Source organism: Anabrus simplex, chromosome 11 (genome assembly GCF_040414725.1).
Source record: "Anabrus simplex isolate iqAnaSimp1 chromosome 11, ASM4041472v1, whole genome shotgun sequence".
Taxonomy (NCBI): Eukaryota; Metazoa; Arthropoda; class Insecta; order Orthoptera; family Tettigoniidae; genus Anabrus; species Anabrus simplex.
This window is the reverse complement of record NC_090275.1, coordinates 134,484,204-134,502,730: the sequence shown is the minus strand read 5'-3', so window position 1 is coordinate 134,502,730 and position 18,527 is coordinate 134,484,204. Positions and strand designations below refer to the sequence as shown.

The 18,527-nt window shown below is 38.7% G+C and overlaps 1 protein-coding gene across 3 annotated transcripts in view; it reads left to right on the top strand.

The window, feature by feature from the left end:
• The window catches only part of DCTN1-p150 (dynactin subunit 1), a 684,595-nt gene that overhangs the window by 636,319 nt on the left and 29,749 nt on the right, over nt 1-18,527 (top strand). For all 3 annotated transcript variants that reach the window (XM_067155601.2, XM_067155604.2, XM_067155600.2), the window contains one exon: nt 17,168-17,257. In XM_067155601.2, coding sequence (XP_067011702.2) covers nt 17,168-17,257 — 90 coding nt within the window. The remainder of the gene's footprint in view (nt 1-17,167; nt 17,258-18,527) is intronic.

The window sequence follows — 18,527 nt, the reverse complement described above, 5'->3', positions numbered from 1 at the left end:
TCATGATAGGAATTTCTACACATTCAAATAGCAGGACAGGCATGCCTCATCGGGTCCTAGACCTTGCGGAGAGAGAGGCGTGGGCGGTAACCTAACCTTCCTCCCCCACCCCGCTCCCAACCTCCAAGCTGGTGAAACGCAAACAAAACAAAAAGTCCTGGGTGAGCCTCCCTGTCAGAACAAGTAGTCCGCTGTTACCATCTAGCGGGCGAACCATGTAGTATATATTTTATAGAGATTATTGTAGTTGTAACACAATAACATCAGATAAATTGTTTAATCGTATTTCTTAGGGTAGCCTTTGCCTCAAAATGACTCCAAGTAGTTTTGCCACTGCAAATTACAATGGAAGATAGAGAAAAGAAGGGATTTCACCATCATATTGGGCACTTTTGTATCTAATGTGTTTTATTTTATTAGATGAGAGAATTATAAACTACTTGTGGTCGATTGTCATTTGGCTTGACATTATTAGATTTTTCGAAGAGTTTGGCTAATCAAAGTTGCTGAACTGAAAGAAGTTTTCACAGGAAAATGACGAAGTTCCCCCCTGTGAAATTGAATATAAAGTATCAAGATTTTGAACTCCTGTACTGGTAATTAATGTTTTATGCCGGTTTTGCGGTCTAACTTGCCTGCCTCTCATCTGGAGGGCCCAGGTTCGATTCCCCACCAGGTCAGGCATTTTTACCTGAATATAAGGACTGGTTCTAGGTCCACTCAGCCTGCGTGATTGCCTTTAATTGAGGAGCTATCTGATGGTGAGATGGCGACCCTGGTCTAGAGAGCCAGGAATAACAGCAGAGAGGATTCGTCACACTGACCGTGCATCACCTCGTAATCTGCAGGCCTTCGGGCTGAGCTGCGGTCACTTGGCAGTCAAAGGCCCGTTGGGGCTGTAGTTTGGTTTGATTTAGGACTGTTTGTATTATTGTTATTACCGGTATACCGTAGGTACATATTTCATTTTTGTGATGTTTAGCCAAATTGTTGTTGGTTTTCATTCATTCCCAGATTTTCCGTTTTTCCCATGTTTTTCGTTTTCATGGTCCCTCCATAAATGGAGAATCGAGGTTCCACTGTACCTAGGCCTACTTGATAATTTTCATGGCAAATATATTTTATAGCATTGATAATGTATTTCTCAAATATATTCAGGCAAAGCAGCTATATCCGTAAATGTACACGTTCATATTTGCGTAAAGACCATGTGGACCTCGCGGAGTTTGTTTATGCCTGTGTTACTCTTTCAATGGAAGGAATTTTAGTTCATTTAATTTTTTTCAAAAGGAGCCTTCCTAAAATTAGGGTGCGGGGATTATTCGACGGCGGGGATTATTCGCGTAAATACGGTATTGTTGTTGTTGTTGTTCTTATTATTATTATTATTATTATTGTTGTTGTTGTTGTTACGGGGATACCCGTGGAATGCAGAGGTGAAAGAAGGTGCGGGCTGGAATGGGTCTAACTACAAAGCTGAGATATTGATTAAAATTGCATTAAAGGTTATATTTTCAAAAATATCAAAACGTAACAATTTTCACATAAAATTTCAACAAATAACAAGAAGTCAAATCAGGTACAAGACCAGGAAAGCCAAGATTTAGAGAAAATTTAACAATCTGGGCCTCAAGCCCTAATTTTTACAATTTCTGAGCTCTCAGCTCACAACCACCTATTTACCAAAGGGCAGAAAACCCCTTCATTCAAGGAGCCTTGGCTCCAAAAACCATATCAGGCCTCCTAGAGGCACTTTTACCACATATAAAAGAGCTAACCTGCTCTCAATTTTCTGAGCTTATCAAAGGCCACAACAGTCTTTACCATTAACTGCCCTCAAGGCACACTTACAAAGAAACAGGGGTATCTTGTACCCAACCTATTGGGCCTTAGTAGAAAAATAACAGGTTAAGTTAATGGCCCAAAATGCAAAATGAATGGAGGCGAGAATCTGCACTCCTACATGAAACTTCTTAAAACCTAAAAGGCACTAGGCCGATGAAACAGGGGCTATCCCCAAACTATGGAGGTGACTCGCATATAGAAGAAATTTAACACATTAAGGAAGAGTAGAAAAACGGTTACAAAAACGTAGTCTTGATTAATAAATTTCATGATGTTCCGTATTGATACCTATAGTATGTCATAGAAAGAAAGAGATCCACCTTATCAATACTAAATTTAATAATGTTTTTTAAAACAGGACCGGTTTCGACTTATCACAAGTCATCCTCAGCTGTTATTTACATACACATTAGAATACATGTTTTAACAGTTGTATCTTACAAATAAACATGTCATGTTTGATAGACATTAGGTAGTATGTCTAGAAGTGAAATTCTGCTTCTTACATCTAAGTTTAAAGGATCAAGAATATTAAAAAGATTTCTATCTTTAACACATTAAAAAAATTATAACACATGATAAAATTTGTTATTTACACCTGACGTTGAATATTGCATTAACGTTCGAGTTTTACTAGTAATAGTTCTTTAAAAGGACTTTCATATTGCGTTGTTTTTAGTCGACTAAATATGCTTAAATGTAGCCGCATGTGCTTATACAGTATACTTCTTATTAGGCTTAGACTTTGTCAAAATGAGTAATGTGAATTCGAAGTTGAAATTACAATAACAAAGTGAAATGTGTTTGAAATAATAGTAAGCTAGGTAATTGTAACCTCTGTTGAATAACTCCTGCAATTATATGCTATTTAAAATACATTTCATGCAAAGAAGACATTAGCACACTTCAATATATAAAAGTTGAAAGGTATAAAACAATCATATACGTTTTGTGAAATTCATATGAAGTAATGTTCTTTCCTCATGCGTATGTGTCAATTTCAAATGGGGTAGTATACTTTATATAAACTTTGTCAAATTAAGTAATGTGAATCTGAATTTGAGATTGCGTTGAGAAATGAAATGCCAGGTAATTAAAACCTGTATTGAATGACCTCTTCAAATATATACTGTGTAAAATACATTAAATGCAACATAAGACAATGGTACATTTCAGTATGCAAGTTAAAAGGTAAGAGGCAGTCCTGCAAATTTGTAAATCTTCATATGAAGTACTGTTCTTCATGTGTACATGCCAAGTTCAAATGGGGCACTATTGGCCACTATTTGCTAAAGTCCAATCACTATAAACTTATATTGTCTTGTTAAATATACAGATTGAAGATGAATGTGCTGCTGGGGTTATGAAAGCTGTTGTTGTAGGTGGTTCTTTTTTGGTCTATGATACTTGCGAACTATCTGTAAAAAGTAAATGAAATCAATTAGAAGCGTATTAGAATGTTGAAGTGTTAAACTTGTGTGTGTTTTCTTTGTAGAGATTACTTACTGTCGTGAGATGATTGGGAAGTGTATCGCTTGGCAGCTTGGCGTGTACTATATCGTGAACTTGTGGTATTAGTGTCTGTTGTCATGAGGGGAATGGAGGGGTGGGGAAGGGGAGTTGCTAACTGTGTAGAGGTGGCGTTAGTTGTGTCTTTCTCCTGCGCTGTGGATTGCGCGTGGTGTTGTTTATTGACTGTTCTCAGATAATAGTTTTTTATAAAAGGGATGATTTTATTAAGTAAAATATTGGTTTTATCTGTTATTTCATTAATATTATAATTAGGGTTTGCATATTGGTCTACTGTTATATATAGTTCTTCAGTGATATACACTGACTGACAGAGCAAATGCAACACCAAGAAGGAGTGGTCAGAACTTTATGCCAATTGCAGGGTAGACTGACGTCACTGAGGTATGCTCATGATGTGAAATGCGCCGCTGTGCTGCGCACGTAGCGAACAATAAATGGGACACGGCGTTTGCGAATGGCCCCCTTCGTACCGTGATTTCTCAGCCGACAGTCATTGTAGAACGTGTTGTGGTGTGCCACAGGACACGCGTATAGCTAAGAATGCCAGGCCGCCATCAACGGAGGCATTTCCAGCAGACAGACGACTTTACGAGGGGTATGGTGATCGGGCTGAGAAGGGCAGGTTGGTCGCTTCGTCAAATCGCAGCCGATACCCATAGGGATGTGTCCACGGTGCAGCGCCTGTGGCAAAGATGGTTGGCGCAGGGACATGTGGCACGTGCGAGGGGTCCAGGCGCAGCCCGAGTGACGTCAGCACGTGAGGATCGGCGCATCCGCCGCCAAGCGGTGTCAGCCCCGCACGCCACGTCAACCGCCGTTCTTCAGCATGTGCAAGACACCCTGGCTGTTCCAATATCGACCAGAACAATTTCCCGTCGATTGGTTGAAGGAGGCCTGCACTCCCGGCGTCCGCTCAGAAGACTACCATTGACTCCACAGCATAGACGTGCACGCCTGGCATGGTGCCGGGCTAGAGTGACTTGGATGAGGGAATGGCGGAACGTCGTGTTCTCCGATGAGTCACGCTTCTGTTCTGTCAGTGATAGTCACCGCAGACGAGTGTGGCGTCGGCGTGGAGAAAGGTCAAATCCGGCAGTAACTGTGGAGCGCCCTACCGCTAGACAACGCGGCATCATGGTTTGGGGCGCTATTGCGTATGATTCCACGTCACCTCTAGTGCGTATTCAAGGCACGTTAAATGCCCACCGCTACGTGCAGCATGTGCTGCGGCCGGTGGCACTCCCGTACCTTCAGGGGCTGCCCAATGCTCTGTTTCAGCAGGATAATGCCCGCCCACACACTGCTCGCATCTCCCAACAGGCTCTACGAGGTGTACAGATGCTTCCGTGGCCAGCGTACTCTCCGGATCTCTCACCAATCGAACACGTGTGGGATCTCATTGGACGCCGTTTGCAAACTCTGCCCCAGCCTCGTACGGACGACCAACTGTGGCAAATGGTTGACAGAGAATGGAGAACCATCCCTCAGGACACCATCCGCACTCTTATTGACTCTGTACCTCGACGTGTTTCTGCGTGCATCGCCGCTCGCGGTGGTCCTACATCCTACTGAGTCGATGCCGTGCGCATTGTGTAACCTGCATATCGGTTTGAAATAAACATCAATTATTCGTCCGTGCCGTCTCTGTTTTTTCCCCAACTTTCATCCCTTTCGAACCACTCCTCCTTGGTGTTGCATTGTCACTGTCAGTCAGTGTATTTTACACAGTACATATTTGAAGAGGTCATTCAATACAGGTTTTAATTACCTGGCATTTCATTTCTCAACCCAATCTCAAATTCAGATTCACATTACTTAATTTGACAAAGTTTATATAAAGTATACTACCCCATTTGAAATTGACACATACGCATGAGGAAAGAGCAATACTTCATATGAATTTCACAAAACGTATATGATTGTCTTATACCTTTCAACTTTTATATATTGAAGTGTGCTAATGTCTTCTTTGCATGAAATGTATTTTAAATAGCATATAATTGCAGGAGTTATTACTATTATTTCAACGCATTTCACTTTGTTATTGTAATTTCAACTTCGAATTCACATTACTCATTTTGACAAAGTCTAAGCCTAATAAGAAGTATACTGTATAAGCACATGCGGCTACATTTAAGCATATTTAGTTGACTAAAAACAACGCGATATGAAAGTCCTTTTAAAGAACTATTACTAGTAAAACTTGAACGTTAATGCAATATTCAACGTCAGGTGTAAATAACAAATTTTATCATGTGTTATAATTTTTTTAATGTGTTAAAGATAGAAATCTTTTTAATATTCTTGATCCTTTAAACTTAGATGTAAGAAGCAGAATTTCACTTCTAGACATACTACCTAATGTCTATCAAACATGACATGTTTATTTGTAAGATACAACTGTTAAAACTTGTATTCTAATGTGTATGTAAATGACAGCTGAGGATAACTTGTGGTAAGTCGAAACCGGTCCTGTTTTAAAAAACATTATTAAATTTAGTATTGATAAGGTGGATCTCTTTCTTTCTATGACATAAAAACGTAGTCACCTCAAATCTCAAAATGAAGGGGAGCTCGAGAGGGTAAGCACTCTCTATCCCCGATTTACAGTTAAAGATATGTGAAGTTTTACAAAAGCGACGGCAAATTACGTGTTTGAAGATAGGTTACATAATAAAGTTTCCGGACCTTCCCCGCAGGTTAAACTGCTGAGCTAGCAAGAAATGTTAAGTGGCCATTACCTTGTTGAAGAGCAGCTGCCTGATGAAAGGGAGCACTTCCCGCCTCCTGCTACATGTCCATACACTAAGCTAAATGTTGATGATGTGGCCGAGAGACAGGAAAATCGGCAGTTTTTATACCCTCGATGAAAATTCAAGACCTTTCATGAATAAAACAGCCACACCCACAGGTTTTTATTGGCTGGCTAAAGTTACACATCAAAATTGAAGAAGAAAGACACGATTGGTCAAAAATTAATTACAGAAATAATTGATTGACTAACTTCAAAACTGACGGAAAGAAAATATTAATATTGCCAACCCACAAATGAAAGAACGAAATTTAGTTACAGGAAAACTTATGAGTACAAAATATCTTCAAGAAAAGTTCCTTCACTTCGCACCAGGGTGCATGATCATAGTTTTTTTAGTAGAGACATCTATAAGAAAATGTCCACACTTCTTGATCAATGGAAAACAAAACAAGTTGAAATCCACACAGTATTGACAACTTCGTAATCACAAAGTTTACGGTAGTGACATCTTCTGAGAAACTAATGAGTTGATCCAGTTTTTAAAGTTCAGAGTTTCTCCTGTAGAGGAGTACTTTAAGGCGGAAAATTCAAATGTGCGGCGTAGAGGTGTACCAGCCGGTACAATTATTATTATTATTATTATTATTATTATTATTATTATTATTATTATTATTATTATTCGAATAACCCTCTTTAGGGTATAATAAATCAAGTTTGGTTACTTTTCTTTGCATTTAATTTTCTTTATTTCCAGACTTCCTTCATTTTCTGAGAATGTTATTCCTTTTCCTCTTCAGTCAATTTTCTTCCAGTTGTTAATTTCTTTCTCTCCTAAAATCCTGCCTTTCATGTTACTTCTTTGAAACATGTTCTAATTTCTATCATATCTGTTTTAATTCCAGCGTTTTTCAAATCCTTTTCAATTTCAATGAACAACGTTGGTTTGGATTTGTAACTGTTCAATAAGTTGGTTTGTTTAGTTAGTCTATTGTTATTCATTCTATAAATGTGTCCAAAAACTGGAGTCTTCTTTTCCTCGTTACAGTTGACAATTTTTCAACTTTTATTATTATTATTATTGTTGTTATTATTATTATTTTGTATGGCAGAAGGCTACACGTTTACAGTGATGTAAAAAAATTATTTACAACTATATACATATTTGAGAGGTCTTAAAGCATACAGAATGAGACTGAGATCACATGATACGTCGGTACCATCACATTAAGGGTTCTCAGTCACATTGCACTTATGCTTCCAGTATTGACATTTGCCAATTTAATGACGTCCAAATTTTTCTGGATAGGTTGAAACCAGGAGGGCGGTTAAGCCTAGTTTGTCTGCGCCATCTTTGATTCTTGGATCAGTCTCTTGCCTAATATCCATGACGGTTTCCTTCATGTGAGCACTCCTGATGTATTGGCAGGAGAGAATTTTCACGGCATTTAAACCATTCCTTTATCAGTGCCATTTGTCTTCGTAGATGAGGGGGAGGAATGTAAAAAAATATTGGCAGCCATTCCAAAGGTGTAGACTGGTTGGTCTTTGATGTAGTCCTCAGTGTGAGTGTCGATTTTCTTTGTGTGAGTACGCGGACTGCAATATTCAGCTGCTGGGTAAACTAAAGCAAGTGCTGTTGTTCTTGAGGTAGATGCAGTTGTACCCCAGCCTGTTTCTGAGAGTTTGTGTGGGATGTTGTTATGGGTTTTGAACTTTGCAGATGTTCTATTGAGAGATTATGATAATAAAATATAATAGAAGTTGTAAACTTAATGTACTTCACATTAATAATGATGACCTTTAAAAAAAAAAACTTGCTTCCCCTAGTGCACTGTCACTGCATTGTCCTACATAGGAGGCTTGTAGTGGTGTCTCAACGGCACACTAGCGCCAGCATCTTGGAAACGTGTAGCATTCCAACTGATGAACCCACTGCATACCTGCCAGCTTTACAAAACCAAAAATCAGGAGATTGTGATACGAAAATCAGGAGAAATTGGGAGATAAAATTGGTCAAAACTGCTTATTCTACATGTCTTGCACAATACATAAATTATCCTAGCAAGCTCCATGCATCATGTCGTTAAGGCCACATTTAAATTAACATATTTCCAGCAAAACTGGGTGGAATATAAATCCATAAATATCTTACTCTCATATGTATTTGTATTCAGTGATACTTAAATATACAAACTTAAACATACAACACCGGAAAATTTATAACATGTATGGTATGGTAGGCCTACCTCCCTCCCTTCCATCTTACTGATTTACAGAAACTTCTCCAGCAGTAGAAAATAGCTGTTGATTAAAGGAAGAAGCAGTGGTAGATTTTACCTGTCTGAGAAACCTGCTGTCAAAGGTTTGTTGAAAGCAGTTGCCCTGTCAACAACCTCTCCAAGTTTTCATCACCACTATATGACCTGAACTATGTTTGTGTTTTAGTACTGGACTAAATATCCTCTCACATTCAGAATTACTGTGAGGGATTGTTAAAATACCAAGAATAACACAAACTAATCCCTATGTTTTAGGCTCCCATCACCACCATCGACCACTGCACATCATTTCTTTCTTCGATTAAGATCTCATCTGAAATGCACAGAACTGGGACTGTAATTCATCCATGGCTTCACCTGCATCTGCATTCAGTAACACTTAGTCACAAAATACATTACATAAGAAAATGAAGCCTCGGACGCAGATGTAATTCATGCAACTGTTGCACTCATTTCATTCATCGATGGAAACTTGTGGACAATGTAGTCGCATACACCAGTGCAGTACTTTCGAACTGATGAGAAAAATTCCTCCTCGTCATGCTTCAGATGCTCGACAACTTGGGAAGTGCAATTACCAATGACCAAGTCACAAGCATATTTCTGGTTTCCCCTGCTGTGGTAATTGACTTCCAAACGAGTGGAAGATTTAACCACTGAAGGTCGTACAAATTTCTATATCAAATTCCTTAATGTGTCCAGTTGCGGATCTTGCAGTAAATGGATGTGGGGCACACTTGGCTCCAAATTACATTTGGTTCATCAAATGTAGGTATAACATTTGATAAAAACAGACATAAAGCCTTATTTAAATTTGATGATAGGAACAAGAAAATCCTTTCTTCATGAGACAGACTGCACTTAATGAAGGAATCCTCTTTAGTTGTTTTGGATGAAGAAGAACATGGGACTGGTGATTCATTGGTTCTTTTTCTTGAAGGGGCAGCACCCTCTACTGATGTTTGTTTCATCTTTGGAGTATGGTAAGTTTTGAGACTTTCAAGCTGACCTGTCTTACCAGACTTCACGTCATAATTGATCAGACTAGTCAAAGGCTGCCACTGTTCCAACAACCTGGATAAACATTTGCCCAAAGAAAGCCAACGGGTGCACACGTGCTTTAAAATTTTCCTAGTCTCGACATTGTACAGTTCCTGAAATTGTTTCAGTTTCTCTTTTCCCTTGGTACTTCTTTGTAGTTTATGTCCACCAAATAATCATCAATCCTGAGTGGCAAACATGATGCTCCCTTTTCTACAGCCAAATTTAACAAATGGCAGGCATATCATGTTTCAGCACACCAGCAACTCCATTCTTCGTTCCAATCATTACGATTATCACAACATAAGAATATTGCACTCTTTCAGGGTGTTGTGAAGAAAGGCAACTATTCGCACCAGTAGAGTCCCCTTTCAAGTTAGGGCCAGACAATAAGCAGCTTTCAATTTTTTGTCTCTTCTGATTATATACGTTAACAACTATGGGATATAGGTTACAATCTCCTTTGTCACTTCCGTCAGTTGAAACGGAAAAGACAACTTCTTCAAAGTTTCTACTATTTCTTCTTTCTCTTTCTTTGCCATTTCTCCAATAATTGCAGCAGTTTTTGTTCTTGCACAGCCATATTTCTTTGCAATATCACTGTCCGGCAACATTTTTCTGAAAAGGTGACTTGCATGATCTGCACAATTAAGTGGCAAATTATGCTCCAAAATGAATGATATAAACAAGCATTCGGCATTTATCACCCCATCACCTTAAATTTTATCAGCAAAATTTAGTTTTTTATTACTGTCTATGCACTTGACGTTTTCTCAGTGCTTCATTGTTTCCATGTGTTTTGAAACATAACTTTTTCCACCATGTGATTAAGAAATATCACATCAATCACATCCTGGATTCAATAATGCACGGAAACTGTTTTGAAAACTGTTTCAAGAAAACATAATTGTATTTCTTGGCCATAGTGAACAATCAAAATGTGTTGTTGTTTGAGTTATCAGTCCTTAGACTGGTTTGATGCAGCCACCATGCCACCCTATCCTGTGCAAACCTTTTCATTTCAATGTAACTATTGCATCCTACATCTGCTCTAATCTGCTTGTCATATTCATACCTTGGTCTACTGCTACCGTTCTTACCACCTACACTTCCTTCAAAAATCAACTGTGAGCTTGCATCCGGGAGATAGTAGGTTCGAATCCCACTATCGGCAGCCCTGAAGATGGTTTTCCGTGGTCTCCCATTTTCACACCAGGCAAATGCTGGGGCTGTACCTTAATTAAGGCCACGGCCGCTTCCTTCCAACTCCTAGGCCTTTCCTATCCCATCGTCGCCATAAGACCTATCTGTGTCGGTGCGACGTAAAGCCCCTAGCAAAAAAAATCAACTGAACAAGTCCTGGGTGTCTTAAGATGTGTCCTATCATTATAAGTTAAGAACTTCATTCTCCCGTATTGAACTGAGATTCACAATTAGAATTAAAAAAGGTTCAACCTATTCAATACAATACAATACAAATACAAAGTGTGTTGTACAAGGTGTTCACAACATGTTATTTATTATTACTAGTACCGGTTTCGACGCTTAATGGCGTCATCATCAGCTAGAAATCACAAAGTGGGCAGGGTACATAAAATAAAATTGTATACATGATACATGCATTGCAAAGTACAGATGGTTGACTGTTTTTACATTAAGAGCTAGATGAATAATGAGTAAAATATGATGGCATAATATAACGCATAGAGGCGTTATAGTCTAATGAGGCAGGTAGGTATTGTACTATAAAATTGGTCTGATGAATGAGAGTAAAAGTATAATAATAAAACGATGCGGTAAAATTGTCCACTCTTCTGTTGTTATCAATGGAGATATAGAAGTCCAGGTCCAATGTTGTGTGTGGTTGGCAGGACCATAAAATATTTGTTTAAGGCCGGTACACCTGACGTTGAGTGGTTGAATAAGGTTGAATTTTGAGGTCGTCTCAGCTCAACATAGGTGTTGAAGCTTAAAAGGAAGAAAAGCTAAGTTAATGAAATGGATAGCTAAAGATGGGTTCGCGGCCGAATGTGATGGAATATGGGACTCACCTTGTTCAGCGTGCTGGTTATGTGTTGTGAGAAAGGTTGTGGACGAGTGAGATGGATGTAAGTAAGTTGAGTGTGAATGGAAGTGAGGTGGGAGGGGCAGGAAAAGGAGAGGGGGGAGGAGAGAGGAGGGGAGTGGAAGGGATGGGAAGGCGGAGTTTAAGGCGGGTCAGGGGTATGGAGTGGTGGTAGTATGCGACATAGGAGAGTGTTGTGCAGAGCGTAAAAGATCGATTTCTTCTTCGTGGATTTGATGCCTCTAAAGACTTCGATTAGGAAGTCGAAAAGAATATTAGGTTTTTCTGAAATTTCATTGAGGTTTAGATTGGGATTGAAAAATTGGTCTAAATGAATGAAACAGTTTTCCGTAAAATCGAGTAAAGGGCCTTTGTTTATGTCCTTGAGAATTTCTAGGTCTTGTTCTATGGTAGTGAAATTATGTTTTGAGTCATGTATGTGTTGGCCTATTGCAGAAAACCTATTATACTTAATGGCATTGACGTGTTCTAGGTATCTAACTTTGAAACTTCTTCCGGTCTGTCTGATGTATGAGGAGAAACAGTTATTGCATTTGAAACGATAAACACCTGACTTTGCGTGAATGTTGGATTTGTTTATTGACTTGGAATTGTGCACTATTTCTATATTTCTATTGTTGGTTCTGTACGAAATTTTAATATTATGTTTCTTGAAGATGTTAGTTACACTGTGTATGTTTTCATTGAAAGTGAAGGTGGCGTATAGGGCGGGGTTATGTCTTTCTTTGGTTAAAGTTGACATTAGTCTGTGTTTACATTTGTTGATAATGCGTTCTATGAATGAGGAATTATATCCGTTATATTTAGCGACGGCACGTACGGTGTTCAGTTCTTTCTTTAGATTTTCCTTAGATAACGGTACTTTTAATGCTCGGTCTACCATACTGTAGTAAGTGGCGCACTTATGGGTGTGTGGAGTCTCTTCTGATAGTTGTCGCTGTTTGTGTTGGTTTTCTGTAGATATTATATTCTAGTGAGGAAGGCAGTCTCTTAATTGTAAGGTTTAAAAAATTTATTGAGTTATTGGACTTGGACTCCAATGTAAATTTTATATTAGAATCTATATTGTTTAAATTGTCGAGGGTGGTAGCTGCATTTACTGTTCTGTCATCTAGAATAACCAGAGTGTCATCGACATATCTGGACCAGAAAAGTATGTTTGAGAAGATATTATTGTTATTAATTGCCGTTTCTTCTAGGGAATCTATGTATATCTCCGCCAAAATTCCTGAGGCCGGCGACCCCATAGCCAGTCCATCTTGTTGGTATATACATTTGTCAAATGTGAAATAGTTGTTGTGAATCACTAGTTTTAGGACCTGCATGAAATCCTGGATCTCGAGTTTACTTAGCCCACTGTGTGCTTTTAGGTTATTTTGAATTATGGGAAGTTGTTTTTTAGTGTTAATGCTGGGATACATATTGTTGATATCAAATGAATGAAGGGTGTGAAATGGTTGTATTTTAAATTTGTTCAGTTTTTCTATTAATTCAATAGTGTTTTTTTTACGGATTTTTTCGACTGGAATTTATAATTTTTACTAAGGAATTTCTGAATGAATTTGACCGATTTGTATAATGGGCTAGGTCTGTAGTTAATGATGGGGCGTATGGAGACGCCGGTCTTATGGATTTTGGGGAAAGCTTTGGAGGTAGGCAGACCGGGATTCATATTAAGTAATCGCGTGTAGAAATCGAAGACGAGTCGCTTGATTGAAGCGAATTGCTAGCTCCTGAAGATCACCGCAACACAATCATTTGGACTTCGTATTCATTAAATTATGTTGTGACTTCGTGCCTGACCTCTTCTCGTAAACATTTGGAGACAGTGCCGAACTTTGCGTGTGTTGTGCTACTATTCATATAAGTGACTGACCTTCTACTTCTTCTAGTTTTCACGATTTAAAATTGCACAGTGCCAATCGCCATCATCTTATTTTGCGTCTGCAACAGTTTTTGTGAAAGACTCATTCTTTAATTTCTTATTTACCTATGCATTGTTTTTGCATTTTATTCGGCTGATGACCCAGATTGGGGTCAAAACCGGTACCGCTTCCTCTTATAATTAAGTAGAAATGTAACTCTACATTTCTTATTTATTTGTATTGAATAGGTTGAACCACGTTATTTGTTATCTCAATTTAATTGTGATACAGTTCAATACGGAACATTATGAAATTTTTATCTTTAAATTCTAAATTTAAAGTCGCTAAATCAAATTAACTACCATAATCCAGTTGCACTTTATTTGTATGATAATTAATTATTTAAGAAAGTAAATTCACGTACCTTGTCAGAAGAAAAATAATTCATTTTCCAGCTCCTCCACGGCAGACAACAAAGGTTGCGTGTATTTGCTGGTATAGGCCTATACCAGTTTTACAGATAACTTTCTGAAATTACATACCAATAATACAGTTTTTCCTTATTATTATTATTATTTTTTTTTTTTACAATCTGCTTTACCTAGTACCATCACAAATAGGTCTTATGCCGACAATGGGATAGAAAGGGCTGGGAGTGGGAAGGAAGTACCGTATCCTTAAGGAGGGTACAGCCCCAACATTTGTCTGATGTGAAAATGGGAAACCACAGAAAACCATCCTCAGGGCTGTCACCAGTTGGGTGCGAACCCAGTATCTCCTGAATGCAAGCCAACAGCAGCGCGCCCCTAACCGCACGGCACCAACTCTCTCGATCCGATTCCTTAGCTTTGTACATACCGTATGACGCCTTCCCAATAATCACGCATTAAATTCATTAACCTTTCTAATAACAATTATGAACACTGTCACTACAACTTCAAACAATACAGGAGTACTCTGTTATATAACACTTATTGTCTCAAACCCAACTGTTGCTATACGAGGCTACACATCTCTATGGTGGCTGCCCTGGAGATGGTTTTCCGTGGTTTCCCATTTTCACATCAGACAAATGTTGAGGTTGTATCTTCCGTAAGGATGCGGTACTTCCTTCCCACTCCCAGCCCTTTCTATGAACTCATGCTCCACACGTGTGAATCAGTCATGCACTTCGATGCCATTGCTTATCAAATGCGTAGATTAATATATCGCATCATGCGCCCATGCGATTATAAGAAGCACAATGCTATTTATCAAGCAATAAGTTAAAATTCCCCAAAATTGTCTCCAAATGGCTACTAAAATCTCTTAGAAAAGTCACTAGTCTGTATCTTTTAATTCTGTCATTAATATTACTACAACAGACTCCAAATCTAGCAGCTAATCTGCAGAATCGGCTAGACTGACGTGAATGAACACGAACATGGCATAGCATGCAAGAACGAGAGGTTGACAATCGATATACGCGTCGCAGTGTACAGGTTTCAGTAAACATCGCACATTCACACGCATTTCTCGTATTAATAAACGTTGGTATTTCATTTGAAAGTGGCCAATGAGGGAAGGACTTCTGGCCACTGGTGTACAAAGCTGAAAAGGCGGGATTTGTAACAAATGTTTGAAGTTCAGAAAAAATAAGCTAAAATCAGGAAATTTGGCTGGTAAGGCCTGAAGAGCTTGCAGTTGCTCGTGGAATTTTAATTGGTCGAGATTAACGATAAGATAAGATCACTTACATCGTGGACCAATCAGAAAATAACAGTTGCTCCTCAACAATGGAAATATATTAGTTTAAATATTTTAAAAGACATCTAAATAAGAATGATCACATAAGGTGTACCTTAATTAAGGCCATGTTCACTTCCTTCCAACTCCTAGGTCTTTCCTATCCCATTGTCGTCATAAGACCTATCTCTGTCGATGCACCGTAAAGCCACAAAAAAAAAAAAAAAAAACAGATCTAGAGGTAATCTTTGTAAATTTCAAAAGTATCATTCAGTTGACTGGAGAGTACTACTTCCAATCTCAACCTTCAAAACAACACACATCACAGAGAGAATTCTCTGAGTTCTTTGAAATAAATTGTGGAGTTAGTCCCCAGTAATGGGCAGAACAACTTTCCAAAAAGTACACATTGGAAGATCAAAGAGTGGTGTAAAAATCAGTTGTCTAGCCTTTGCTGATGTGATGTTATTATTGGCAATACATCAATATTTGAAGAAACAAGTAAAGCTGGACTGACATAGAACTGAAAGAAAGTCATTATCCAGGTCAACCCTCCCCATAATACAGCTCCTGTTATGTACTCAAAATTCATTTTGTTACAAAATTGTATTTAACTTAAAATTCAAAATGTAAACTGGAGAACTGGGGGGGGGGGGGGGGGGAATATGTAAGAATGTACCTGTGTGTTTCAGAATACCATGTTTCAGGAATTGAGAAATTCTTTTGTTAGAGCAAAATATTTCAACAATTTCCTTTGTTCAAAAAATTTTATGATTGTATTTTACTGTAGTTAGAAATCATAACAATATTGTTTGTTATTTCTGTCATCTTTCAGCTTTAAAATGGTGTATAATATGGATATATTAGGATTAGTGTGTCATCACAGGCATGGTTTTATTGTCAAGGTGTATAACTGCAGCATTTGACTGATAATCTTGCAGTAGTTACGCCACACCACTCCAAGAACAGCCCAGTTTTCTGAGACATAGCTTCCATTGGATCATGCAGAGCTTGCTTGCGTTTGATGCTGACCGGTGGCATTCAGATCCATAAAGGATGGGTCAGTGATGGTTACTTAGGTGGTGGAAGTGCCACTCGAATTACAGTAATAGGGAAAAATCAATGAATTGTTGATATCCAGATAGACAGTGTGCTTGCGGTGGGAAGCAAAGTGCTGTTTACATGTTGGTGCAGACCAAGGGACTGCATCTCAGTATTACATCCACGAACCGGCATATAAAATACAAAGGTCTGTCATCACAACGAATGCTAAGTAGATCACATTCTATGGAAAGAAGCCTAAGCGTCGTCTAGTTTCAGAGGTAACTAATACACCAACGGCTTCATGTCAAATGTAGAGTGACTCTGTGGTGCCGTGCTCACTCCTGAACCACGAGGTCGAAGGTTCAGATTTCACCCCAATGGTATACATTGTTCATTATTTTATGCATTGTTAGCCCGGTACAAGGTGTGAACCAGCATCAAAGGTTGGAATGTTTCAGCATGTCATGCTAGGGCTGGATCTGTAGCGATGGCACTGGTGTATTGGGGCGCATCCAAGGCCGGTTATCCACTGATAAACATGTTTATATTTTGGAGAACTCATTGCTTCCTTTCGCACTGGAATGTTGTGCTCAAGAATTTGTTTTCTGTCAAGATAACTATCCAGCGCACAAAGTTGATCAGGTGTGGTTTCAGAAGTTGCCTGAGATCGCAATTTTAGATTGGCCTCCAAAATCACCGAACTTCAGCGTCTCTAGAACGTATCGATGTCTGTTCAAACGAGCCTCCGAGGAATACAGACCAGTTGTGCGATGAATTTCTCAGGGTGTGGGAAGATTTGTCCAGGATGAGAAAGACAAGTTATACAAAGACGATCATATTCCTCTCGTATGTGCCTGACTCAGTCTAACATTAACCGTGATGCGTTGGGTAGCATTTACATGTTCTTCATGTATTTTTACAATGTGTGTACCAAAATTGCCCGCAGTGTTCATGTCCGGGATGTACAACACTCCGTTGTTTCCTTGTGTTTCAGAGCGATGTGGCCAAGGAGATGGTCAGGCGTAAGAAGGGTGGCAGAGTGGAGGCTGACTTTACTATGTTCCCATCAAAGGAGCTCACCAAGGTACTTTACTTGACCAAGTCATTTTCTTTCTAAACATAAGACATGTTAAAGTGTAGTTGTAAAGACTGTAGCTGTCTTAAATATGCAACATTACTCATTATTGGGAAGGTCTGTTTGTGTCATCGCTCAGCTGTAATGGGCTTTGACGATTTCTTAAATTTGTGCTTGAGTTGGCATCATTGTGCTAATGCATTCAGTTTTGGTCACTATTCCCTACATTATGGATCATGTGGAAATGGAGGTACAGTAACAGGAAGCTGTTGTCTCCCATGAGAAGAATTTTGAAGTTCAACTGTAGGGTTGTCTCTTCACCAGCAACAGCTGTTCATAAATCTCTCAGCACAGTTTTAAACAAACACATATTTTTGGTTATTTTTCGTTCTGAACGTTATGCATAAAGATTGTCTGCAAGTTATTTTAAACTTACACATGCCTAGTATTTTACTGAGTGCTCTGGACAAACTAATGTTCTTGAAATAATGATTATATATATTTGATTTTGCATTTCGAGTTTATGCCTCAAAACAGAGGCTAATGCTTGACACACTTCTACTTGTAGAAGCGTGTTAGTTTTTTGTGTAATCTCATATGTAATAACTTATGTACTAATCACTTTTAGAACCATGAAAATCTATCTCATATTAGAACAATAATTGTCTCATTTCCTACTTATTATAAAACACAAAACGCACATCATTGCATGCGGACTTAACTTGAAAGAAAACAAGGAGCAGTGCTCGTGAGCCCAAAAGACAGACAAAAATGCACAAGAGGTGTGGATTGAGTACACAGCTATAATGAACAAATAAATAACACACGACGGCTTGTGAACAAAGAATATCAATGCATTCACTGCTTGCATAACAAGGTGGTCAGAACCACTGATGGTTAGTTGGGAGTTTCGCGTGGTGCTACTGGTTATAGTACTCGTCACGGGTGCTATACAACGAAAAGCAAGTATCTGCTGCCAAATTGGCTAGTTACACATTGAAATCACGAGACATAACCACCACTTCAGTGCAAGTATCAATAATGGAGGTACCCTTACCCAATCAACATATTCATAATGAAGTTTGTTTTCAAGCTCAGTGAAGAATTAAGAAAAACCTCATTTAATTTAATGTTATACACTTCTGCCTTGCGCGTCACTATAACTGTGTTCTTTGATGTTTGAACTCTCTTCTTGAAATTTGCTACTACTTGTCGGACTCACATAAAACCACACTTTAATAATACACACAACCAAATATATTACATTTACATATGCCTC